The sequence below is a fragment of the Nelumbo nucifera genome, chromosome 5 (assembly GCF_055504915.1).
Source record: "Nelumbo nucifera cultivar China Antique chromosome 5, China Antique-T2T, whole genome shotgun sequence".
NCBI classification, from domain to species: domain Eukaryota; kingdom Viridiplantae; phylum Streptophyta; class Magnoliopsida; order Proteales; family Nelumbonaceae; genus Nelumbo; species Nelumbo nucifera.
The window spans coordinates 79,596,270-79,623,319 of NC_142653.1; the positions used below are offsets into that span (position 1 = coordinate 79,596,270).

General features: G+C 39.9%; 1 protein-coding gene across 3 annotated transcripts in view; it reads left to right on the forward strand.

The window, feature by feature from the left end:
- Nucleotides 1-575: 575 nt before the first annotated feature.
- HEN2 (RNA helicase, ATP-dependent, SK12/DOB1 protein) overlaps nucleotides 576-27,050 on the forward strand; it is a 39,738-nt gene continuing 13,263 nt past the window's right edge. Inside the window, exons 1-5 of one of the 3 annotated variants that reach the window (XM_010253910.2) lie at nucleotides 576-717; nucleotides 1,083-2,111; nucleotides 17,439-17,753; nucleotides 17,882-17,986; nucleotides 18,078-18,146. In XM_010253910.2, the coding sequence (XP_010252212.1) occupies nucleotides 1,122-2,111; nucleotides 17,439-17,753; nucleotides 17,882-17,986; nucleotides 18,078-18,146 (1,479 nt within the window). In that variant the 5' untranslated portion in view covers nucleotides 576-717; nucleotides 1,083-1,121. Of the gene's footprint in view, nucleotides 2,112-17,438; nucleotides 17,754-17,881; nucleotides 17,987-18,077; nucleotides 18,147-27,050 lie in introns of all 3 variants that reach the window. The other 2 variants (XM_010253909.2, XM_088887486.1) reach the window with 2 other exon arrangements.

The following is a 27,050-nucleotide window of genomic DNA, read 5'->3' on the forward strand; positions in this document are numbered from 1 at the left end:
TAGGCTTGGTCTTAATACTTTAAGCCTAGCCCGGCCTGCATAATTTAAACTTACACATTGTGTATAATGTGTACATATGTATATATGTTATTTTACATTATTTTATATATAAATATTATGACATGACATGTATAATTAATATTATATAATTCATAAAATAAGTTTATATGCATATTATGTCATTTAATATATAGATATGTAATGTTTTATATATGAGTGACGTTTGGCCGAAATCAGGCCTGACCCCGCCTCAACCCTATAAACCTGGGCTAGGGCTTATGTTTCAGGCCCGAGCCTAAACTATAGACCTTATCATAAGTGCAAAGCCAGGCCCAACCCATGATCACCCCTACTTCACACTCTCAAACCCTAATTCTCCCAAATTTGCAAACCCACTTTCTCCCTCACTAAAGCCATTTAAATAGACCTCCCTACAGTTTTACCTTGCTTACACCTGATGGCATCTGAGTTGGGAATGGGGACTTGTTTTAAACTTGGGGAGTATGTTCCCCGCCTGGATTAACCCAATATGGTTAATCCGGGTTTGCCATTAACCCGATTCAACTACTTCCTAACGATGTATTTCCCAAGGGCCCCATTCCAAAATGTTTCGGACATATTTGTCATTTCTATTACTATTCATATTGATGGAAGTAAAAACCTTTTGGCGCCACCAGCCAGCAGCGGAGCTGATGAGCTGATCATTTATGCGACTTTGTAAGTGTAACGTAACCCGAAACATTTCTTTCATTACCTAGTTTTGGAGAAGATTAGGGTTTCAAACCTCAAACTATCACCGGTGACACTGAGTAGCAGAGTTCGCCGCCTTTTATTGTTTCATATCTATTAGAAGGTAAATAAGAAAGAAACCCTAAGAACCCTAAAGTCGCGTTTACTCTATCCTTCTTTATATCTAACACTAGTTGAGCTAAAACCAGTTCTAAGCTTAGTGTATATATCATTTTTTCCCTCACTATCAGAGTTCTCAGTTGAAGTCTCACAAAAACCCTAGGATTATGATGTCTGAATTTAAGGGATACGTTTTAAACTATTAACGGAGAAACGTTTCTTTGATGGCTTAGAAACACGGGAAGAGGTTGAGATAGAAGTTGGATCCTAAAATGGAAGAATCTCCTACACTTGGCAAGCGGAAAGCCCCGGATGAACCAGAATCAACATCCAAGCATTCCCCTGAAGAAATACCTAAACCTGAACCTGCAGCTAAGCGAAGGAATTCGGGTCGTACATGTGTCCATGAGGTTGCAGTACCGACTGGATATACTTCCACCAAAGACGAAGCTATCCACGGAACCCTTGCGAGTCCAGTCTACAATGGTAAGATGGCAAAGACCTATCCGTTCAACCTTGACTCATTTCAGCAGGTATCTGTGGCTTGCTTGGAGAGGAATGAATCCGTCTTGGTTTCTGCACACACTTCAGCTGGTAAAACGGCAGTCGCCGAGTATGCCATTGCAATGGCTTTTAGAGATAAGCAGCGGGTAATTTATACATCACCGCTGAAAGCTCTAAGCAATCAGAAGTATAGAGAGCTAAGCCAAGAGTTCTCGGATGTTGGTCTGATGACGGGTGATGTCACTCTCTCGCCAAATGCAAGTTGTTTGGTCATGACAACAGAGATTCTCAGGGGAATGCTTTACAGGGGTTCTGAGGTTTTGAAGGAAGTTGCATGGGTTATCTTTGACGAAATTCATTATATGAAAGACCGGGAAAGAGGAGTTGTTTGGGAAGAGAGTATCATATTCTTGCCTCCTGCTATTAAGATGGTATTTCTTTCAGCAACAATGTCAAATGCTACTGAGTTTGCTGAATGGATTTGTAATTTGCACAAACAGCCTTGTCACGTGGTGTACACAGATTTCCGACCTACTCCATTGCAGCATTATGTGTTCCCGATGGGTGGATCAGGTTTGTATCTTGTTGTGGATGAGAATGAACAGTTCAAGGAGGACAATTTTATGAAGCTGCAGGATACATTCACGAAGCAGAAGAAGCAGGGTGAAGGAAATAGGAGTGGGAATGCCAAAGCAAGTGGGAGGATTGCAAAGGGAGGTACTGCTTCAGGCGGCTCTGACATATACAAAATTGTGAAGGTATACGTATTTTTACTTATCTTTTGTATTACTTTTCATGGTGTCACATGCTTTTTGTTTTTAGTTTTATTTTATCAAACTTAACTGCTGTGGGTGAGGGGTTGTTTATTTGTTAAATCATTGCTAGGTCTACATCATGTTCACTGCTATCTTATAGCCTGTGAGCTTCTAAAAGTATCTTTTTTCAGCTGATGACACTATTCATAATTTAATGTAGCTTTTTTTTTTCTCTCTTTCATTTTCCATTCAAGGGGAAAATATGGATATGTGCTTTTATAGGGACCAGGAGACATGCTTCAGTCTTGATTTACCAATAGAAAGCTACAGTCATGGTTTCTTGCCAAGTTATTTCTATCATGTAATTAATTGAAAAAGTTCGTATTCTAATTCATGGCTGACTTGGTCTTCAATATTGGCAATACAACTGTTAGAACATTCCATGAATATATAGAACCAATAGTTTGTGCTATTTAGATGAGAAATTACTATTTCTTCAAACACAGCTGTTTGGATGATCTCAAATCATCTTAGAAAGGACATTTGAGGCTTTGATAAATATTTTTTTTGATAGATAAAATTCAATTGATTTCATTAGAAGCAAATGATAAAATGTTCATTACAAGCATCCCAAAATGAGGCGCGAGGTGCAGCCTCACTCATTGGTACAGAAGCATCATAAATTTACAATCGAGCCCAGTACAACTGTTCCCTAGTTACTCCTCGTTTAGCTAGAGAATCAGCAAAAGCATTTGCCTCCCTCCCCATCCACTGTATTTACCTCCATCTGCTGAGTTAACCATTTGAATTTCTTCAATTCATTTCTCTAAGCCTAGGTCACTGAATCTGGGTTTTTTAGCCAACCCACCACCACCTTGGAGTCCCCTTCTATCACCAAACTTTCCAATCCTAGCTCTCTTGCAATCTGTACACCTTGTATGGTTGCGTACAATTCTGCCTTTAAAGAGCTATTGTTTTTAGAGGAAGAGATTGAAGAGGCAGGTGGCGGGAAGACTAGAAATGGCGAAGAAAATGGTCCTAAAGCTGTGAAATCTCCTCTTCCCCTCGTCGAGGGAGCTGACTTTGAGTCTAATGAATTACAGGATGTTGGTGGAGAGGGACAAGAATCGGCCGTGAGCATGGATGTGGGTATTCCGGTTTCGGAAACACAAAGAAAGGATTTCCAAGTGGGTAGGTCGTCAGGAAGTGATTCTTTCACTATGTGTACTTCACAACTTTGTCCAAAAAGGGGAAAGGCCTTAAAACCATTTGTCGCCTGTCAGCAACTCAATTCCAATGATTCTAGTCCTACCCTCGTCTTACCAGGTATGGGTGTCAATTATTTTTTAGGTACTGACTTGTCTGCTATGCCTGTAACAGATATTCCAGCTTCCCATCCAGGAGGTTCTGATGCAAGAGAGAGGGTGATAGTGGAAGGAGGAGAGAGGGTGATGGAAGGAAGTAATAAGGGGGAGGCGGCCATAATTTGGGAGTTGATCTGTACAATGATGGAGGAACTAAAAAAAAGGAAGGATTCTTAGAGAGATGCTGTAGCCAAAATAAGTGTGAGCAGGGTAAAATTCTTCCTCAGACATTGATTGTTGTATTAGGAGGGGGGGGAAGGAACAAAGAAGAAAAAAAGATCTAAAGTGGAAAGGCTAATCTCAAACATTGAGGGAGATTTAGAATTTAGTGGTAGAGGGGATAGGAGGAAGGGCCTAAAATGAGGAGATTATGGCCTTTTCATGGGTTTTTTGCTATTTTGTCTCGATGAAAATTTTTAGCTGGAATGTAAGGTTAGGGAATGCAAGAAGGCCTTTTCATGGCCTTTTCATGGGTGAGGAGTTTTTGGAGGTCTAGAGGTTTATTTTGGAGCTCATCTCCTTGGGGAGACTTGGGGGGGGATCGTAACACTGTGGAGGGAGGATGTGGTGGAAGTAGTGGAAGAATTGATAGGCAAATTCTCAGTTTCCATTAAGTGTAAGAATATAGAGGATGGGTGTGTATGGGTCTTAATCAATGTTTATGGCCCTAATTCCTATAGAGAGAGGAATGAGATGTGGGAGGAATGGTATGCAATCAAGGGGCTATGGGATGGCCCTTGGTGCCTGGGCGGGGATTTTAATGTCATTAGATTCTCTGATGAAACCAGTAATCCCCAACAGGTAATTACAACAAGCATGAGGAAATTTAATTGTTTTATTGAAGAATGTGAATTGAAGGAAATACCTCTGCTGCAAGCCAGTTACACTTTTTCCAACCTTCAGGAAACCCCTTTGTGTTTGAAGTTGGACAGGTTCTTATTTAACCTTTCCTAGGAGAATAGTTTGGAAAACTTGGTTGCTAGAGCGTTACCCAGGGTCACCTCCGATCATTGTCCTATCTAGATAGGTACTGAGTTTTTTCCTATAGGACCCAAACCTTTTAGATTCGAAAATATGTGGCTTACCCATCCAGATTTTGTGAAAAAAGTGAAGGAATGGTGGGGTGAGGAGGAGAGGAGGTAAGATGGAAGGGGATCAAGTTTCATAAGAAATTAAAAAGGTTGAGAGCCAAAATAAAAGAGTGTAATAAAGATCATTTTGGTAGAATTGAGGAGCAAAAATTGTGCCTAATCTCTCAAATAGAAAAGTTGGATGTAAAGAAATCTCAAAATGGGTTGATCGAGGAGGACAGAGTGTTAAGGAGACAATTGAAAAAGGATTTGGAAGAGGTGTTACTGAGGGAAGAAATCGGTTGGAGACAAAAATCTAGACACAAGTGGATTAAGGAAGGCGATGGGAACACTAGATTTTTCCATGATTTGGCAAATGGGAGACGAAATCTTGTGACCAAGCTAGAGATTGGAGTGGAGGTGATTATCAACCAGGATGACATAGCCAGAAAATTTATTGACCATTTCAAATCGATTTATAGAAGACCTTTGAGTGAGAGAGCAGTCGTGGAAGGGGTGGAATGGCCAAGAATTGATGACGGAGTGGCAAGGTGGCTGGAAAGGGATTTCGAGGAAGAAGAGATTAAGAAAGCTGTCTTTCTAACGGATAGATCCAAGGCTCCAGGTCCAGATGGCCTTATAATGGGTTTTTATCAAGACTGTTGGGAGGTGTTGAAAGAGGATTTAGTTGAAGTCTTTAAGGAATTTGCAGACAATCACATTATAAGCTCTAGAATTAATGCCACCTTTTTGGCCTTGATACATACGAAGAATGATGGCAACCACCCAAAAGATTATAGGCCTATTAGTCTGGTGTCAAACATCTATAAAATTCTGGCTAAAGTGCTCTCGTTGAGGATCAAAATAGTCCTCCCTTGTATCATTAGTGAAACCCAGGGGGCTTTCATTCAAGGGCGACAAATAACAGATCAGATCTTAATTGCGAATGGGTGTGCGGAGGAAATGAAAAGGTCTAGGAAGAGAGGTTTTATTTGTAAATTGGATCTTGAAAAGGCCTATGATTTGGTAGACTGGGAGTTTCTATTAGAGGTTATGCGAAATTGTGGATTTGGGGACAAGTGGTGTAGTTGGATTTTTGGGTGTATTAGTACTTGTCACTACTCTATTCTGGTAAATGGTATGGTGAGGGACTTTTTTCCAGCTTGTAGGGGTGTCAGACAAGGGGATCCACTCTCACCCTTCCTTTTTACCTTAGTAGCTGATGTGATTAGTAGGATCATTACTAAGGCTGGCAACGAAGATGCCATTAGGGGTTGGAGAATAGGGAGACACCAAGTCCCCGTCACCCACCTTCAGTTTGCAGATGACCTAATGATCTTTTGTGAAAGAGGTTTTAGAGAAAAGGTAGCAAACCTAAACGAGCTAATCAAAGGATTTGAAAGTATTTCTAATTTGAGAATAAATTTGGAAAAGAGCTGCATAGCGGGTATAAATTTGGAGGTAGGGGAGGTCGAGGCTATTGCGGAGTGTCTTGATTGTTCCACCTCTGCTTGGCCTATGTCATATTTAGGGCTTCCTTTAGGGGCAAATCCTAGGGAGAGTAGATTTTGGACCCTAGTGATAGAAAAGTTTGAGAAGAGATTAGCCTCATGGAAGAGGAATTATGTCTCTTTAGGAGGGAGAATTACCCTAATAAGAGCTACCTTGGCTAACTTACCTACCTATTTTTTGTCTGTATTTAGGATACCAGCTAGGGAAGCTAGGAAACTGGAGAAGTTGATGAGAGATTTCTTATGGGACCCGGGACAAGAAAAAAAGGATTACTTGGTTAATTGGGAAATTGTGTGAAGAAGTAAAGAAGAGGGGGGTTTGGGACTTGGGAGGGTAACTAGAAAAAATCAAGCTCTGTTAGGGAAATGGTTGTGGAGATGGCCATTGGAAAGAGAGAGATTGTGGCATGAGATGGTGGGAAGCATTCATGGGAGGTCAGAGAATGGATGGGATGCTGGTGTATCAAGGCAAGCTAACCTAGCAGCACCTAGACCATTCACAACACCCTTCTTCAATTACTCAATTTTATCAGGTATGAAGTTTGTTCTGGCAACACTGTTCATTTTTGGGAGGATATTTGGGTAGGAGACAGACCTTTAAAGGATCTGTTCCCTTTGCTATTTTCTGTTTCTTTGTACAAAAAAGAGGTGGTCTCAAAATTTGTCTCACCTTTGGGAATTTTCTGAGGAATTGGCCATGATATATCTGATCCATGCATAATATCATGAAAAATGGATACAACTTTGTGACTGCTACTTAGTATCGGCAATAGGTCTGAAAAAGTATCTAAAAGGGTGAAATTTAGATATTTGCACTCTGTCGAAGTAAGGAACCATGGCATATATGTTTGGAACAGATTCCATTTTGAGAGATTTGAAAAAGCACTATCTCGTTGAAAGGTTCTATACATCTGCCGTTTCTCAACGCATTTCTTTAGACAAAGACTCCGTTTTTTCCTCTTTTCGGATGGTAAATATTTCTCACTCGATCAATCCCTTTGCTCCTCATTCTTCGAGAATCAGAAAGATCCTTTTCGAGTTACACTTAATCGTGGAGATTTAATCTGTCTTGTAGGAATTTGTATATCTTGTTTGTATATGCAACTACACGTATATATCTATTTATGGATAATGTAATGTCTTTTTTTATTTTATAACGAATCTTTTATTTTGCCCTTTATTGAATCACCCAAAATTTAGCTAGAAACAGAAATACCCACATTAATAGCAGGTCGGATTCCAGCATTGAATAGATTGGCAGATAAGAATATTTGTCCATCTGTAATGAAAATTACATTAGTAGGAATATAAGCCGAAACATCTCCCGATCGAGTCTCAACTATTGGTAAAGCAGTCATACATCCTTCACCTAATCGAGAACTAAATTGAATCTCTTTTTGTCTTGTTTGGTTGTCTTAATCAGGTTTGTTTGGATCCCTCCAATCCAGATAAGAGGGTATGGACTCCTAAACCCAATGGAACCTTCACTTGTGCTTCTTTCTTCAAGTCCATCTCTCAACTTTCTACTCACCAACCCTTTCCGTCAAAAGAAATTTGGTGCAGGCCAGTTCCCCAAAAAATTATGGCATTTTGTTGGGAAGTATTCCATGGGAATGTAAACACTCTAGATAACCTAAAAAAGAGAAGACCTTTCCTTTGTATTTCTCCTAATTGGTGTATCATCTGTAGAGCTCATGGTGATGATTGTTACCACCTATTAATATTTTGTCCCTTTTCTGCAGACCTTTGGGCTTGGCTACTTTCATTGTTTGGGAGTAGTTGGAGTCTACTAGCAGAAGTTCACATGCTCTTCAACCATTCTACCTTTTATTGGCCTACAAAAATAGGGAGAATTATGTGGAGATGTGCTCGTGCTGCCTTGATTTGGACTCTTTGAGAAGAAAGGATTATTAGAAATTTTCAAGAAAAGGAAAGGAGCAGCCAGGAATTGAAAGACTGTGTGTTAAATAGGGCAATACCTTGGCTGAAGACCTTGAGAATCTTTCATTAGTTCTCCTTTAATGACCTTTGGAGAAATTGGTCAGCAGTAGCGAGGTGTTCATCCCTAAAGGACAAATCAATTACAATCTGGTCTCCTTCATCCGAAGGCTCGCTGAAGTTGAACTTTGATGGAAGTAGCATGGGTAATCCAGGATTATTCGGAATGGGGGTGCTTTGAGAAATGAGAAGGGAGAGATTTTGTTGCTCTACTCAGGTTCCTTGGGAATTGGGGACTCCATCAGGGCAGAACTTTTAGCTGCTGTACAAGGTTTGCTATTTGCAAACCAGCTGGGGGTACAACACCTAACAATCGAGGGGGATCCCAAAGTGGTGGTGGGTTGGTTGAAAAATCCTGGTATATTTAGTCTGTACTAAGGAGGAGATTAGAGTTTATCAGTTGCTGATATGGGAAGTAAGGGTCTGTTCACCTTCAATCTGTATTCTGTATTTATACAATGTTATCCATTAGCTCAAAATTATTAAAAAAAATGATGTATGGTGAAGCTGCATTTATATGGTAACTTCTTTGTTTTTCAGAACCTTTGTACCTCAACTTTATTTGTTTCCCTCCCAAGAATTCTGATGGTTTCATGTTGAGGAATCTTGGGCATTCAGGAGTTGGGGTTGTAAAAGCTGGGGCTATATGGGATCTTCTACTGTATTCGTCTGGACTGATGATTTTACATTTGTTAAAATGATCTTCCATTTTCTGGACCAATTTTCAGAATCCCCCTTGTGCTCTAAACTTGATAGGTTCCTCTTCTCTCTGGATTAGGAAAATCTTTGGCCTAGGTTTGTATGTACTGCTTTACCTAGCCCCACTTCAGATCATTGTCCCATCATATTAGCATCTGAGATCTCTAGAGGGGCCTTACCCCCTTTCCATTTGAGAACATGTGGCTTACACACATGGAAAGGTTTTTAAGTTTTTTCAGAAGCTTTAAAGGCTGGAAGGCAAACTAAAGGTTTGGAATTGAGAGGTACTTGGGATTATAGGAGGTAAAAGGAATCAGATTTTAAATCTAGTGGCCTAGGTTAGATGCCCCTATGGCTCACTAGATTGGGAGACCTCTCTATGGAAGAAATTGAACAAGCTGTCATGAGCATGGTTCCTTATAAGGCTCTTGGCCTAGATGGTTTCACTATGGGTTTCTACCAAACATGTGAGACAGTACTTGCTTGAGGTTCTATGGAAGGTATTGCCAATGAGGGAATTAATGCTACTTTCGGGCCCTCATCCCTAAATTTTCTGAGGCTTTACATTCTAGTCATTTTAGGTTGATTAATTTGGTCACTAACCTTCAAAATATCATTGCAAAAGTCCTTTCACTTAGGCTTTAGAAGGTGCTACCATCCATCATTTTCCAGGAACAAGGAGCTTTTATTCAAGGGAGGTAGATTACTGATCTGATTCTTAGTACCAGTTAGTGTGTTGAGGATTTTAGGGGAACAGGCAAGAAGGGGGTGGCCTTTAATTTGATTTGGAGAAAGCCTATTATCATGTTGATTAGAATTTCTTAGACATGATCATTGCAAGGCTACAGGTTTGGATTCAAATGGAAGAAATGGATGAAGGGATTCATTTAATCTTGCCACTGCTTGATTATTGCTAATGAGTGGGTGTAAGATTTCTTTCAAGCTAAAACAGGGCTTAGACAAGGAGACCCAATTTTCCTGTTTTTTTGTTTACTCTTGTAGTCTGCAGTCAATGTCCTTAGTAGACTCATCCCTTGCTGATTCTTTCGGCCTTATAAGAGGATGGAGAGCGGGTAGGAATATTGTGGCTGTATCACATCTTTAATTTGCACATGACATCATTATTTTTTTTGATGAATATTGAGTGAATTTATTAATAGATTAAAAGCATAAAAGATACACGGCGAAAGTTTCCAAGTTGAGACATGAGATGCAGCCTCAGATTAAAGCAAAAAATTACAGTTTAGCCCAAAACATCTGATTCCTATGCACCCCTTGTTTAGCTAATGAATCTGCTAACCCATTTGCTGATCTTCTTTCCCATTGGAATTTGATTGACATGTTTGTAGTTAACCATTTGAATCTTCGTAAAGCCCCTTTATAGGACCAGGTTGCTGTTTCTGGTTCTTTTAACCACTGGATCACCAACTTGGAATGACCTTTGATTAACAGCTGTTCACAATTTAGCAACCTGGTCCTATAAAGGGGCTTTATGAGTTCCTTGGCAATTCAGTTCCTTGTAACACTGCTTGAATTTCTGCATTGACTGAGTCCCCTACTCCTATAGGGCCAGAGTATAAAGCAATGATTAGCTTCTCTGTATTTCTACACACTCCCCCAACACCAGAAGGACCCAGATTGCCTAAACTGCTGCCATCAAAGTTGAGCATTACTGGTGTTAACTTTGAAGGGGAGGTTGTGGAGGGGTATGTGAGGTTATTAGCAAGGTTCAAAGTATCAATACTCTTGATATGCAAAATCTGCATATTGAAAGTTTCAATCCATTAAAACTTTCACTTTTATTTATTGTTTTGTCTGATAGTTGTTAGTACATGAGTCAAATCATGTAAAAATGTTTAAAAAAACAAAATTGCTATTATTTAGTATTTTGGTGACAAGAAGATACAATATGATACACCTGACATGGGGTGTATCATATTGGTACTTTTAGCCTTGGGTGTTTGGGTGTATTTTTGTCTTATTGGCGTATAAAGTACTTAAGTTTTTCTTTAGGTGGCAATCCTATACTTGTTCGTTTTTTCCTGGAACCCAATTATAGACAAATTTACCAAGAAATTGGCCTCTTGGAAGAGAAATTGCATTTTTTTAGGGGGTGGGATTATTTTGATTAAGGCAACCCTTCAAATTTCCCCATCTACTACCTCTTGGTCTTTAGGGCTCCAACTTTGGTTTCCAAAAGGATTGAATTCTTGTGGGAGCTTGGAGAGACTGAGACCACATCGTAAATTGTGAAGTTGTGAGAAGGCATAAGGAAGAAAGATGGTTAGAGTTAGGAAGAATCATTAATCATGGAGAAGAACATTTATTTACCAATAAAGTGGCTTTGGAGATTTTACCATTGGACTTAGACAAGTTCTGGCATGAGGTTATCAAGAGTATCCAAGGATTGTCCTCAAGTTGTTGGAATGCTGTCTTGAATGCAAGGGCAACATTATCTTCCCCCTTGGAAAGCTATCTTATCTATTCTTCCTTCATTCTCTTAATTTTTGAGATATGATGCTTGTAAGGGGGATGTGGTGAGGTTTTAGGAAGTTCTCTGGTGGGGGAATACTCCTTTGATGGAGAAGCAAGGTTAAAAGTATTGGAAAGGCAGTTTTAAGAGATTTATCGGGATATGCTTTGGATATGTATAGATACGGATGGAAAACCAAGATACACTAGGAAACTCAAATAAGTCCTAAAAAGTATATTAGTAACAATAAGCGCAAGCATATGACCATAAATAAATAAAAGGGAAGTCCAGCGCATGAGGCTCCCGCCAATATGGGGTCTAGGGAGGGACAGATGTATGCAGCCTTACACCTGCACATACAGAGAGATTGTTTCCAGGATTTGAACCCTGGTCACCTAGGTCGCAATGGAGTAATGCAACTGTTGCACCAAGGCCCATCCTCACATATGACCATAAATAAGTAATTCAAACATAATTAACCTTATTTTAATGGTTGGGACACAATCGGTAACTGTTGAAAAATGATGTAAAACTAAAATGTCTACATGTGTACTGTACCCTGATTTTCAGAAAATCAATATAATTTGTCTTAATATTTGTTAATATATAAATTTTAATAATCAGTCTTAGCATTTATTGACAAACATCTAGGGGTGATAATCTCAGCTGACCCCAACTCTAAAATTCCAGGTTTGGGCCTGTGTTTTGTATTCAGGCTCGGCCCAACCCATATATTTAAATATATTTATTTTATATATAATATCTACATATGTATAATTGTATATTTTTTATTTTATGTTATATACTTTATATATAAATATTATAATATGACACATAATATATATTATATAATGTATCAAAAAATTTATATGCATATTAAATGCCATTTAATATAAAATATTATATATGTAATATTTTATATATAAAAGAGTTAGGCCTGATCCGACCCATGATCACCCCTACAAACTTCCACTAAAAAGAAAAAAGTTTATTTAAGTATCTAAGTGCATAAATTTTAAACAAATAAAATAGATTTGGGCATAGTGGTGGACTCATGCTCATTACAAGCTAGTGACCAAGGTTCAAACCTTCTTATAGCCTAGTTCAGTTTTTACACCCAAAATTATGTGCTTTAGGTGTTAGAATGGTGTGCCGAGTTTTAAATTCAAATTCAAAACTTGCCTTAAAGTTTAGAGAGAGAGAGGAAGTATTTAATCAGAAGGATTATCAATAAAAGAAAGATTAATGAGGGAGATGCCGAGATGGATTAATTAAAGTAATTAATGAGAAAGAGGGAGAGTAATTAATTAGAAGGATTAGCAGTAAAAGAAAGATTAATGAGAGAAAGGAAGTAATTAGAGTATTAATAAGGAGAGTAGTTAATTAGAAAGATTAGCAATAAAAGAACGGGGAGTTATTAATTCGTAATGTATTGGTCGATACATTATTGGGTCTATATTGGCAAATAGAGAACCAAAAATCTGATATGAGCCTGTATTGCCTGATACAGATGAAAAGAAATGGAATAATTGCTTCTTTGCATTCCATGTATTGGACCTTTATTGGAATGATATGTATTGGCTGATATGTACAAAATTTTGAACATTGTGGAGAAGTTCCCTTTACTTTTTTCCATTTCCACTTACAAAGATGAAACAATCTTCTTGTATTGCTCCATCTCCAATCATGGCTGTTCTTGGGATTTAGGGTTCAAGAGAGGGTCGAGGAACTATGAATTTTCTGAAGTCTCCATGGCAATTGATTTTATCTTGATCTAACTGTAGAATTTAGACTCTCAATTCCTTGGGCCTCTTTACATGTGTCTTTCCTCAGTGCTTTATCCTGCACTATGTCTTCCTTGGGCAGTATTGACAACTCTCTTTGGCTAGGTCCTGTACCCCTTAAGACTAGAGCTTTCGTTCGGGAGGTCTTCCATGACAAAATCAATACCTGTTATTTGATTCAAATGAGGAGATCTTGGTGCTGCCTCTCACTTCATGTGCCTTGTCACTTGCTAATCTCCTGTAAATATGCATCTGATATTTGGAATTGTATATTCTCTTTGTTTGGCTGCCGGTCTCCTCTCTCTGATTTGGATAACCTCTTTAGGCCAAGCTTCTTTGAGGCCCACAAGAAGAGAGGAAGAATATTATAGATATATTTTCAGGCTGCTACTTGTGGGGCATATGGTTGGAAAGAAATGATAGTGACATAAATGGTAAACAGAGGGAGATGGAGGTAATTATCGAAAGTATAAAAGTGAGACAGAGAGCCTGTCTAAGTATAATAGAAGATACTGATAGAGCTGAAGAACTAGGCCCAATCTCTGAGGACTTGAGGCTCAAAAGAATTAAGGGAAAAACCATGTATGAGAAGTTGGCAGTCAAAGATGAGATAAGATGGAGACAGAGAGCTAAGACCACTTGGTTGAGGGTGGGGGATAGAAACACATTTTTTTCCATAAAATGACCAATGCCTGGAACAGAGCTTCTTCAATTAGTAAGCTGGAATGTGAAGAAAGAGTGGGGGATTCAGCTGCTGAAATCAAACTGATTGCCACTACTTTCTATAAAACCCTATACAAGGAAAACTGGGCTATTAGACCCCTTCCCTTGGACTTTCCTTTCAAGCAGCTAAGTGAAGAACAGAAGTTGTATCTTGAGAGACCTTTTACGGAGGAGGAAATCAAGGAAGCAATCAGCAAGATGGAAGGTGAGAAATCCCCAGGGCTGGATGGCTTATCTAATCTCTTTTATGTCAAGTGCTGGGATTTTGTAAAACATGACTTGATAAATGTCTTCATGCTTTCCATACAAATGCTCCCTTGCAAAGAAGTTTGAATGCCACCTTTATCACCCTTATCCCGAAAGTTGAAGGGGCTGTGAACTTAAAAGACTTTAGATCTACAAGTCTTCTGAATGGTTTTTACAAAATCTTGGCCAAAGTGTTGGCTGAAAGGTTGAAAGGGGTTTTGAATAGTGTGATCTCCAATAACCAATGTGCCTTTGTACCAGGTAGGCAAATACTAGACTCTGTTCTCATTGCAAACGAGCTCATTGACTCTAGGAGGAGGGAGGGGATTTCTGGTCTGGTTTGCAAGTTGGATATTGAAAAAGCTTATGATCATGTAAACTGGAAGTGCCTGGATTTTGTGCTTGAGAGAATGAACTCTGGATAGAAATTGAGGAACTGGATCAAAATTTGCATTTCTTCCCCCAAAATTTCTGTTCTGATAAATGGACAATCCGCAGGTTTCTTTGAAAGCTCTAGAGGATTAAGACAGAGAAACCCTCTCTCTCTCCCCTGCTTTTTCTGTGTGCCATTGGAATTACTTTCTTTGTTCAGCAAGAGGACTGCTGGGGAGGGCATTTGGGAAGGCTTTGCAACTTCCCAGGGGAGGAGAAAGCCAACACCCTCCAATTTGTTCCGTTTGCTTCTTGGATGCCTCTCCAAACCAGTTGGAGATCTTGTTTGGGATTCTTTGCTGGTTTGAAGTTTTCTCAGGTCTTAAAGTAAATCTGAATAAAAGTCTGTTTATTCTGGTGGGTGAGGTGCCTAATTTGGAGGAGTGTGCTAGGGTGATGGCTTGCTAGGTGGAATTCCTTCCTGTGAAATATTTGGGGCTTCCCCTTGGGGCAAAGTGTTCTTCTACTGCTATTAGGGATCTAGTTATTGAGAGGATGGAGAAAAAGCTGTCCTCTTGGAAGGATAAATACCTCTCAGGTGGGGGCAGAGTGACCCTTATAAAAAGTACACCCTAATCTTCCCACTTATTTCTTCTCTCTTTACCTTATCCCAGTTAAAACAGCAAAAAGGTTGGAGAACTTACATAGGAGTTTTCTCTGGAAAGGTTGGGAAGAAGAAAAGAAAATTCATCTTGTTAATTGGGATCAAGTGTGCCTCCCCATGGAGGGAGGTGGTCTGGGAATAAGGAAGTTAAAGGTATTTAATTCTGTCCTTCTCAGCACATGGATCTGGAGATTTGCCTCAGAAAGAAATTCATGGTGGAGGAACCTAATAGCTGCTAAGTATGGGGTGGATTGGGATAATTGGAGATCTCAAGACCCTCATCCAATTTGGGGCTGCTCTATTTGGAAGGGCATTAAGAAGATTTTTCCTGTTATCTCGGAAGGTTTAAGCTTTAAGGTGGGCAGAGGTGATAGACTGAGGTTTTGGAAGGACCCATGGTGTATGGATAGTCCCTTGGCTGAGGCCTTACCTCTCCTTTTTCAGTGTGCTGCTAATCATGATGTCTCGGTGGCTGAATCCTATGCTCACTCTGATAATTCTGTGACATGGGTCCCTCAATTTAGAAGAAACTTGTGTGATTGGGAGATGGGTGAGATTTTGGAGCTGCGGGAACTGTTACAGGGACAGGGTATAGGTGTCGATTTGGAGGATGAATGGAGCTGGAAATGGAGTGGTGATGGTTGCTTCTCAGTCAAATCCTTGGTTTTCAAGCTCAGCAGTTCAGACTCTTCTGGTTTTCCTAGCAAGCAGATTTGGAATCCAATCAGTCCTTCCAAGTCTAATTTTCTAGTCTGGACTATGGTTTTAAACAAGTGCCTATCTAGAATCAATTTGGAAAGAAGAGGATTACAGCTCCCGGATGTATCTTGTGGCCTTTGTGGTCTTCTGCGCCCGAGTCTACAGATTACCTAACTATTCACTGCCCAGTTTCTTCTCAGGTGTGGGAGCACTTCCTTAAATCTGTTGGGACTTGGGAACTGCTGGGTTATGCCGAGCTCTGTCAAAGACCTGCTGTGCTGCTGGAAGATCGGGGGTTTGAAGAAAAAGGAAAGTTGGTGTGGAAAACCATTCCTACAGCTGTCCTTTGGTCTGAAAGAAAGAATGGAATCTTTTGTAACAAAATGAAAAGCCCAGTTGAGTTAGTGCTGTGAGTGGTTAGCAAGCTGATTTCTTGGGTGTCTGTAAATTCTGAATTCAAGCACCTGAATGTGCCTCTGTTGCTCAGGTCCTAGTCCCTTTGGAGTCTGTAATCTGAGTTGTTCCTTGGACAATCCTCCTCTGGCTAGGATTCTGTTGTATCTTTTCTTCTATTATTAATAATTTTTACCTTACCTTTCAAAAAAAAGACCATCTATTGGGTGAAGTGAAGACATTAGATTTGTTTAAATGGTTATTGGGAACAGGTTGTAGTCTCTTCCTCAAGAAAGTTATTGTTAATGTGGAATGGGACCCAACCCAAGACAACTCAACCAAGTTATATGTTGATGGATGCAGGACCTGATTATTTGTAACCTCAATTCTCTCATCTTAATAAAATGTTAAGTTAACAAGCAAATAAAAGGAAAAAAGTTGATGGATGCAGCTTGGACAAACTAGGACCCTCAGGTATCAGGGAGCTTTTTGGGATGCTTATGGCAATACTCAAGTCCTTTAGGCTTTGAAAATTTGACCACAGCAGAAGTGAATGCCATTCTGCAGGGTCTGAAAGTGGTTAAATCATTCAACCTCAGCAATATCTTGGTAGAGGATCTGAAGGTGGTCATAGGATGGCTGAAGAATGCTGAAAGGGGTATATTGGAAATTCAGATATGCATTAAGAGAGATGGCTTGGCTGAAATAAATATTAGGTTTTCTTGTACTCCAAGGTCTGTGAACTCTGTGGCTGCTGATGGTTAGCTAAGTTAGGGGAAAACAGATCTGATATGTTTTGGGGAATGATTAATTTTATTTTTTTGAAGAATCAAATAAAAATTCATTAAAAAAAGATAAAAGTACAAAAGGAGGTGATAAGATATCACCAGAAGCAAGAAACATTCTAAGAAGTCCCTTAAAAGATCCCAATAAAACCACACACCTTGTAATTGGGAAATGATTAATTAAGTTCGATGTTGTAATGGCTAGCCAAGGCTAGCTGCTTTATATATGTTTGAATCTTATTTTATTGAAGTTACCTGTTATTGATCCAAAAAAATTTCCTTTTTCCATCTTTACTCTATGACAGTCTTTCTGTTAGATATAGTAACCATTAAATTCTTATAGAGGCACTTCATTCAATCTCTCTTTCTGGTTTGACCTAGGGATCTGTTAGTGTTTTAAACTGATAGTTTCTTTTTATCAGTCAACTAGCAATTTATCCTGGTTAGGGTTTTCTTATTATCATGGTGTCATTATCACCCAGGTTATTTTGCATAATAATTACACACTATTTCTTAGATGGTGTCTGTTGGGATTCTCTTGTACTTCAGATGATTATGGAGCGAAAATTTCAACCGGTTATCATTTTCAGCTTCAGTAGAAGAGAGTGTGAACAACATGCAATGTCCATGTCCAAACTTGATTTTAACACCAAAGAGGAAAAAGATGATGTTGAACAGGTTTTCCGAAATGCAGTGCTTTGCTTGAATGAGGAAGACAGAAACCTACCTGCTATTGAGTTAATGTTACCGCTACTTCAACGAGGCATTGCTGTTCATCATTCTGGACTTCTTCCAATAATTAAGGAATTGGTGGAACTTCTCTTCCAAGAAGGCCTTGTGAAGGCTCTTTTTGCTACAGAAACAGTAAGATGATTATCAGGAACCTATGCAGTTTCTTTTCCATGGCGGTTTTTCTTTTACCATGTCTAGTTTCTAATGCATTTCATATTTTATGTTGAATTGCTAACTGTTTGCCTGGCTTTCTGTGACAGTTTGCCATGGGTTTAAACATGCCTGCCAAAACTGTTGTTTTCACATCTGTTAAGAAATGGGATGGTGATAGTCATCGCTATATTGGATCTGGTGAGTACATCCAGGTAAGTGGATATTTCATCGATTGCATTCATTGTGGCATTCTTGGTGGATTTATTCTATCCTTCTTATTAAGGAATGCTTTCAATATGATAGATGAGTGGAAGAGCTGGTCGTCGTGGAAAAGATGAACGTGGCATTTGTATCATAATGATTGATGAGCAGGTAAATTTGTGCCTATCCATATTTCCTTTTATTTATTTTAGTCAATGAATTTTCTTTTGTATTGTTATTGTTTCCCTAACTTCCTGCTTGTCAAAAAATATTTCCTTGCCTTCACCAAAAAATTCTTATCTCTGTCTCTCTCTGCCACTTGCTCATTCTTTACCAAAATACCCATGATTGCTTTGTTTGTTTGTTCACTTTGTTGAGAATTCAGATATGAAGTACACTTGTTATGAAATTACAAGGTATCCTCTGGTGAGATTCCTGAATATGTGTTAGTTCATTGATACAGTTTAGACATTGCCAAGATGGAAAAGGGGTTCAAATTCATTGGATGTAGGATAAACTAGGTGATTAAAGAATCTTGTAGATTAGATTGTGCAGGACTATTGTTACGGTTTAAGCAGTAGACACTAAATGGTGATCCAATTTAGTGCAATGGATTCTCTTGACAGCAGTTAAACATGGAAAGGCCCAAGGCTATCATCCAGTAATCGTCATAGTGATCTGGAGTCTTTGGGGGGATGGTCTAGATATGGTCCTCTTGTTTTATTTATTTATTTTGTCAACAGAATTATTTGAAGTTTAATTACAGTTGCTATGGTCTTGAGTAGGCTTGGAAAGTGAAGGTTTTAAAGGGTACTGCTAGAATTAATGGGTTATGCTCATCAAATGGGTTGAGAGAAAATGAATTGTGAAATTAGGATTCTTTACCTTTTGCTCTGGAAAGAAAAACTAGGGTTCACACTTAGCAGACTTTAAAGATCGATATGGAGGACGAATAAATGGATTTCATCCCTCTTCTTGAGCTAAATTGGAGTCTGATGGATCTTGATAGGTGTTAATGGAGTCTCAATAGCGCATGTATAGGAGTGTAGACCTGAAAGACATTTTCTTTAGCAATTTCATTGTCATGTTACATAAATTTTAGCCTCTTTTTATGGTTTCAATGCTAATTGGCTAGGCCTATATTTTGTACTCTTTTTAGAAATAGGAAGCACTTGTTCCCTAACTTTTGCCTAAAACAAGCATTCTAGGCATCATGCACACACATGCAGTCTGGAATAGTCAGGCATACAACCATACAAATTTTGATAAGAAGAAACATCATGCATAAAATAGGAGATGGCAACTGATTAGTCAGATGCGTATAAAGCAGAAAAATCCTTCAAAGCAGCCGTAGCCAGTAAGTTTCAGATACAAGTGTTACCAGGCACAAGGAAGAAAGATAGAAGAAGCAAGAAGAAATTCTACTATAACTGTCAGTTGTGGTAAAAACAGAAATAAAATTCTTTATTGATGTCTCAGCAGAAAAACAATAGTATTGATCTGAATAACAAGCATGGTTTTCTAATTGCTAAGATGAGGCTAGGTGACAGGTTGTATCTGGGCATTGCATAGATGATATTTTTCTTTAGCAAAACCCTGCATCCTAGGGTAATTCCCTAGGTTCCATAGGGGTCATCTTTCACTAGTAGTTGCCAAAGCTTAGTTTTAAAATATAGAAAATCAACATATTCATGTGAAGAAGAGAAGAAAGAAAAGAAAAGTTAGAAACCCGAGGTTTGATGGATTTTGGAAGTCGGTGCTTGAGAGGTTTGCAAAGAAGCTAGCCCTTTGGAAAAGAAATTATATTCCTTTAGGAGGAAGAATCACCCTAATTAGAGCTACATTAGCAAATCTACCTATTTACTTTCTGTTCACCTTCCATATCCCGACCAAGATAGTGTTGAAATCTGTTAGTTAGTTTCCTTAACTAATTAATTAATTCTTTGTTATTTTTCTGTTCTTCAGTGCTGCAGGGGCATTCTTGTAATCTTACTTTCTTTTATTATTAGTTGGGACACCCTAATATAAATACTAATGACAACTTTTTTGATCCCAGAGTTCTCTTCGTCTCTCTTCTCTTCTCTCTCTTCCTTTCTTCTCTCTTTCTTTTCTGTTTCTCTGATATGTTCAACCCAGAGAACATGGTATCAGAGCAGGTTTTCTGGGGTTAGAAGCAGTGTGACAAAGTCTTCTCAGTTTCTTCTTCCTCAATCTCTCAGTTCCTCCTCTACTGTTGATCGAATCTGATTAGGGAGTGGGTCGAACTGATCTGAAGGGCTTTCTTTTAGGTTCTCTTCCTTTCTTTCTTGGTCGTGTGCCAAGAAAACCCTAAAAGAAGGGAACTCTGATGCTGTGAAGGCAAGTCTTCTTAATTCTATGGATCGTGTGATACTTTCTTTTACCCAGGTAAGTGGGTTTTAGAGGTCTGGATAACCTGCAACCACTTTTTTTTTTTTTTGGAATTGTGGATCGGGTGATCCTATTTCTTGTACCAGACAACTGGGTGGTGTAGGTCTGAATGACCTGAGATTGTGTGACAGTGGTTTGGTAATGTCTCTTGGGGAATTATAGTCTGTGTGCTCAAGTAGTTGATGAAGGGTTATATATAAGGGCTGTGTTCCTGAATTGCCACCTTATATGTGTGTGGTGTTCCTAAGATCTATTATTTGACTGAACTAGACTGGGCTTCCCATGTAACTGTGAACTGAACTCGGCTGAACTGTCGCTGAATTGTGTCTGAACTGAACTGAACTGCCAAATCAGACTTTATATCATGTCATCTGAGGATTCTAGTGTGTCTAGTGGGCCTTCCAATCAAGGTGGAGTGAGTGAAGGATTTGATATGATCTTCCCCATGGCTGTAATACCGTTTGATGGTTTCAATTACCTAGAATGGTTAAGGGGAATTAAACTGTACATAACTGCCAGGGGGAAGGTGGGCTTTATTAATGGTAAAACCAATGAACCGAAGTCTCAGGGTGCAGAGCATGATAGATGGGATCGGGAAAACAACATGGTGATGTCATGGCTGCTACTTTCCATGCTGCCTCCGGTCAGGAAGGCATTCATGTGGGCTGAAACAGCTGTTGAGATTTGGGAGTAGACAAAATCTACTTGTGTAGAGCAACGTCACTATGCCAAAATATACCAGTTGCAAGCTGCCTCCTCTACTTGTAAGCAGGGGGAAAGGTGTCTCATCATATTACTCAGATTTGACCTCGATATGGAAAGAACTGGACCACTATCAGAACATAGACTGGAAGTGTGATGCTGATTCTAGGGCCTACAAGTCTCTGGTTTCCTAGTAATGAGTCTTTGCTTTCCTCTTGGGGCTGAACCCAATATATAAGTCTCTTAGAGTTCAGATATTAGGAATTTAAGATCTTCCTTCAGTACAAGAAGTGTATGCCCTAGTACAATCCGAAGAGAGCAGGCGGAATGTGATGAATGACTCAAAGGGGGAGCAAGTTGCCTTATTAGCAAAAGGGAGTGTGGGTGTAGGAGGCAGCAATTCTTTTAAGAAGGGTGATTTCTAGAAGAAAGTTGATGATAAGGATAAGTTATGGTGTACTCATTGTCAGAAGGCTAGAGATATCAGGGATACATGTTGGGACTTCCATGGGAAGCCAAAGTGGGCTTAGGAATTGAGTAAGAAATCGGATCAATTACATCTCAATAGGGGGTAGGGTGACCTTGATTAGGGCTACACTTTCCAACCTTCCAACCTACTACCTATCAGTGTTCAGGATTCCACCAAGGGAGGCTAAGAAATTGGAGAAGATAACGAGGGACTTTCTGTGGGAACCAAGGGAGGTGAAGAAGGATCATCTGGTTAGATGGGAGATAGTTAATAAACCTAAGGAAGAAGGGGGTCTAGGGATAGGGAATATAGTGTTGAAGAATGTAGCCCTCCTAGGGAAGTGGTTATGGAGATGGTCCCGAGAGAGAGAGAGAGAGATTATGGCATGAGGTGGTGTTGAGTATTTATGGCTGCTCAGGAAATGGTTGGGATGTCGGGATATCTTGTCGAGCTACCCTCACAACACCTTGGAAAGCTATACATGGCATTCTTCCTTGCTTCCTCAGTTTTATCAAGTATGATGCTTGCTCTGGTGATGTTATTAGGTTCTGGGAGGATGTTTAGGTGGGTATTCAACCCCTCAAAGATCGATTCCCATCGCTTTATTTCCTTTCCCTTCACAAAAATGGGAAGATTGCAAATTTTCTTCCGAACCCGTTGAGTCCCCTGTCTTTAAACTGGGATTTCGGTTTTCGTAGGGGTTTGAGGGATGGTGAGTTGATTTGATCACTGAGCTTCTTCATTTACTAGAGGCTGTTTGTTTGGACCCCACTTCTTCTGATCAAAGAGTTTGGATTCCCCTTCCTAAAGGTGTTTTCACTTGCTCTTCTTTTAAAAAATCTCTTAGTTCCAACCCCATCTCCCAAGGGTTCCCCTTCAAAGAGATTTGGGCCCGACCTATCCCTGCAAAAATTGCTGTATTTTGTTGGGAAGTCCACTATGGGAAAATCAATACCTTGGAAAGCTTGCAAAAAAAGAGACCCTCTCTATGTCTCTCCCCGAATTGGTGTTTCTTGTGCATGGCCCAGAATGAGGACTGTTTCCATTTGCTGATTTCCTGCTCCTTTGCTACAGACTTATGGAGTTGGAGCCTTAGTTTATTTGGAGGGAGGTGGTCTCCGCCAATTGATTTAAGTATGTTATTTAACCCTTCTTTTTGTTTGGCACACTAGAAGAGGCAAGTTCATGTGCAAATGAGTCAAGGTAGCAACCTTATGGACACTATGGGAGGAAAGGAATGCAAGAGTTTTCTTAGAGAAGGAAAGAAGATTAGAAGAAGTGAAGGACTGTCTTCTAACAAGAGCAATACATTGGCTGGAAACCTTGGAGATATTCGATGGTTTCTCTTTTGATGATTTGTGGAGGAATTGGTTAGTAATAGCTAATACTTCTACAAAGAAGAACAAAAGATTATCAGAATGGGATCCGCCGTTAGAAGGTATTATCAAGTTAAATTTTGATGGAAGCAGCCAAGGTAACCTTGGGCCATCAGGTATTGGGGGTGTCCTAAGGAACAATGACAACAACATCATCTCCTTATTCTCAAGACCGGTGGGAGTGGGGGACATTATGAGGGCGGAAATACTAGCTGCAGTACAAGGAATTTAGATTGCTAACCAACTTGGGGTGGAGCATCTCCTAGTTGAAGGGGACTCTCAGGTGGTAACAAGGTGGCTGCTTAACCCGGATGCTACCATTTGGGGCTACAAAGAACTCATAAAAAAAGTAAAGTGGTTAACTAGGAACATGAGATTTGAGGTAAAATGGGTAAGTAGGTTAGCTAATACTATGGCTCATTCTGTAGCTATACAGGGGTATCTAGGGAGGTCCTTTTTTGTGCTACTTTGTAAGTTGTTATAATATAGTGGAAGCTGTACTTAACCAACCAGGAGAGGTTGCATCTCGTGCCTCTCCTTGGGACATTGTACTATTCTCCTATGCTGATTAATAAATCTCATTTATTTATCAAAAAAAAGAAATCGGATCAAAATAAGAAGCCGGTATGACAAGGTCAATAAAAGTTCAATACAACAAACTTAGCCTCTCAGGAGTCTCAACAGTCTACCACTATCAGCCTTCCTGGAACCCGATTCCCGGGAAGATATTATTAACTCTTTCTGTGACCATTTGGATCTGTATGGGAGGGAAATTCGCTAGATGGATTCTACTCCTCTTGCCTCGACTTCCTTTGCATCTACTTTAGGTAATGGTAACTCTCCATCGCCTTCCATGTGTCCTCTCATTCATTAGATTCCTCTTGCATAGTTGACTCTAGAGCCTCAAATCATATGACGGGTAAGTAAAATTGTTTTCAGTCCTATCACCTTTTATTTGGTAGGGACAGTGAGATTAGATGTTGGCTCTTTTTCCACCATTGCTGGTCAAGGCATTGTATACCTTCCTTTTGGACTTACCCTTTCTAATGCGTTACATGTTCCACGATCGCCTATAAATTTGTTTTCTGTCAGTAGCATAACAAACTCATTAAACTGTTCAGTGACCTTTTTCCCTTCTTGTGTATTGCAGGATTTGGACTTGGGGAAGATGATTGGTAGAGGCTGTATGGTGGATGGTCTTTACATGCTAGAGAATAAAGCTAGTCTTGCAGTTATTGAGTCTATGAGTCAGTCTAGTAAGAGTTAAGTCTATTTATGGCATAGTCGTTTGGGTCATTTATCTTTTGAGCCACTAAAGGTCTTGCTTCTAAATTTGTTTAAAGTAGTTCCAGTGTTTGAATTTAAATGTCAAACTTGTCAGTTGAGCAAACATTGTATAAATCATTTTTCTTCAAGAAATAATAAATCTGATTTCCCTTTCCTTATTGTTTACTCTGATGTTTGGGGCCCTATTACCTTATCATCTGAGCTTGGCTATACATACTTCATTACACTTATTGATGACTACTCTAGATATACATGGGTTTATCCCATGCGGTCTAGAGATAAAGTGCCAAAAATTGTAAAGGATTTCCAATGCATGATATTCATTCAATTTTAGACGGAGATTCGAATTTTCCAATCTGACAATGGGAAAGGGTACTTCCACAGTGACCTTATGGAGTTCTTTGCTTCGTGTGGGTCTATCCGTCGTAGTTCTTGTGCCAAAACTCCTCATCAAAATGATGTTGCAGAAAGGAAAAACTGCCATCTCCTTGAAGTGGCTTGTGGGTTACTTATCCACATGAATGTTTCAAAACATTTTTGGTTAGATGTTGTGTTATGTGCTGCTTATCTCATCAACCGCATGCCATCTCACTTGCTAGGGTACAAGGCCCCTCATCAGCTCCTCTTCCCTAAAGCTCCTCTTTTTTCTATCCCTCTTCGTGTGTTTGGTTGTCGTTGTTTTGTTCAAAACTTGTCTCTTACTCGTGGTAAACTTGATTCTTGTGTTATTCCATATGTATTTTTGGGCTATCCTTCTTCACAAAAGGGTTATCGTTGTTTTGACCCTGTTTCCAAGAAATACTATGTTTCTATGGATGTGCCTTTCTTTGAGAGTGATCCTTTCTTTCCTGTTTCTCCTCAGCGGGAGAATAGGGTGGAGGAGAAACATGTCCAAGTACTTCCTCCTCTACTCGACCCTCCTCGATTTTGTGTCTTCCTTTGTCGTCGTAAGGCCAGCCAAGTTCAAAAGTTGTCGAGCAACTTGAAGCTATACCACCAACATCATTAGATCCATGGGGAACAAATCCTATCCAACCAGGTACTATTATTCATGTTGATATTCTTGATCCTACTACTATTGATTCTTCATTTGCCATTTATCTTGACATTCCTATTGCACAAGGAAGGGAGTTAGGTCTTGTACCACCAAACATCCTTTCTCCCATTTTGTCTCGTATGAGAACATCTCACCCTCCTTTTGTGCTTTCCTCTCTTCCATTGATAGTGTTCCTATACCTAAAAATGTGGCAGAGGCTCTTTTAGTACTTGAGTGGACAGATGCAATGAAAGGAGATAAATGCCTTACATAAAAATAGTACATGGAAGTTAGTTGATCTTCCTGTGGGTAAGGAACCAGTAGGGTGCAAATGGGTTTTTTATAGCAAAGCACAAGGTAGATGGCACGATAGAAAGGTATAAAGCCTGGTTGGTGGCAAAAGGGTTTACTCAGGTGTATGGAGTAGACTATGCAAAGACTAGTGTTTTAAAAGTGCAAGGGCCAATTTGTGCCTGAGGCGCAAGGCACAAGGTGAGGCCTGTGCCTTTTTAAGAAAGGCGACTAGGCACCGATGTGATGGGTCTCTTGTATGCCGATGATGATGGACACCTGTGTGCCATGGCCGGAACACACCCGTGAGCTAGGGGAAACGGGATAGCTCAATCAGCTTGGGCAAGGGGCTGGCGTGGTGAAGGGTCATGCTTGAGCTAGGCCCGCATGCCAAGCCTCCCTTGAGTGTCGGTAGCGCAGTGCCGGTCCATGCACTGTCCCCATGAGCATGTGTGCACCCATGAGGAACCCTGGTAGCCATGCTAGCCATTAACCAGGGCCGCCCCGCAAGGGAAGTTGGTCTAGGACTGCCAAGGTTAGGCACCCAAGGAGGTCGACCACCCCTCCTCAAAGAGTACGTTAAGCTTTTGGTGGTCTGCCTGAAGATAACATCAATTCTCCCAAAAATCTTACAGGCGAAAATGACGATGATGTCCCTTAACGTAAGCCTGCCAAGCTTAGGCAAGGCTAAGCCTGTGTTAGACCATAATACTGAGGCGCACCAGGCGTGCGCCTTTTGAAAGGGGTGCACCTAGGACCTGGGTGAGGCGCATACCCCAAAATGCGCCTCGCCTCTGCGCCTAGGCGTGCCTTTTAAATCATTGGCAAAGATATTTGCTCTAGTAGCTAAGATGAATTCTATCAGGGTTCTTTTCTCTCTTACTGCTAACCTTGATTGGGATCTCCACCGGTTAGATATTAAAAATGCCTTCCTGAATGGTGATTTTGAAGAAGAGGTGTACATGGTGCAACCTCTTGTTTTCTATGCCCAAGACCAAGAGCAAAAAGTGTGCAAGTTAAAGAAGTCCTTGTATGGACTAAGGCAATCACCAAGAGCTTGGTTTAGTAAGTTTCATTTAGCGGTGCAATAGATTGGCTATAAACAATGTTAGGCTGATCATACATTGTTTGTGAAAAAAGAAGGGAAAATTGCAGTCCTGATAGTGTATGTTGATGACATAGTGATCATAGGCGATTGGAAGGTGGAAAATCAGAGACTAAAGGAATTCCTAGCCACTCAATTTGAGGTGAAGGATCTAGGTCTCTTGAAGTATTTTATTGGAATTGAAGTGGCCCTTTCACAAAAGGGGATCTTTATTTCTCAAAGAAAATACATCCTAGACTTGTTACAGGATACATGAAAACTTGGAATTAAGCCTGTTGACTCTTCCATTGATCCAAACCACAGACTAGGTGATTGCCAAGGTGAGATTATTAAGGATGTAAAGCAATTACAGACTTGTGGGTAGGCTATTATATTTGTCCATGACCCGACTAGACGTTGC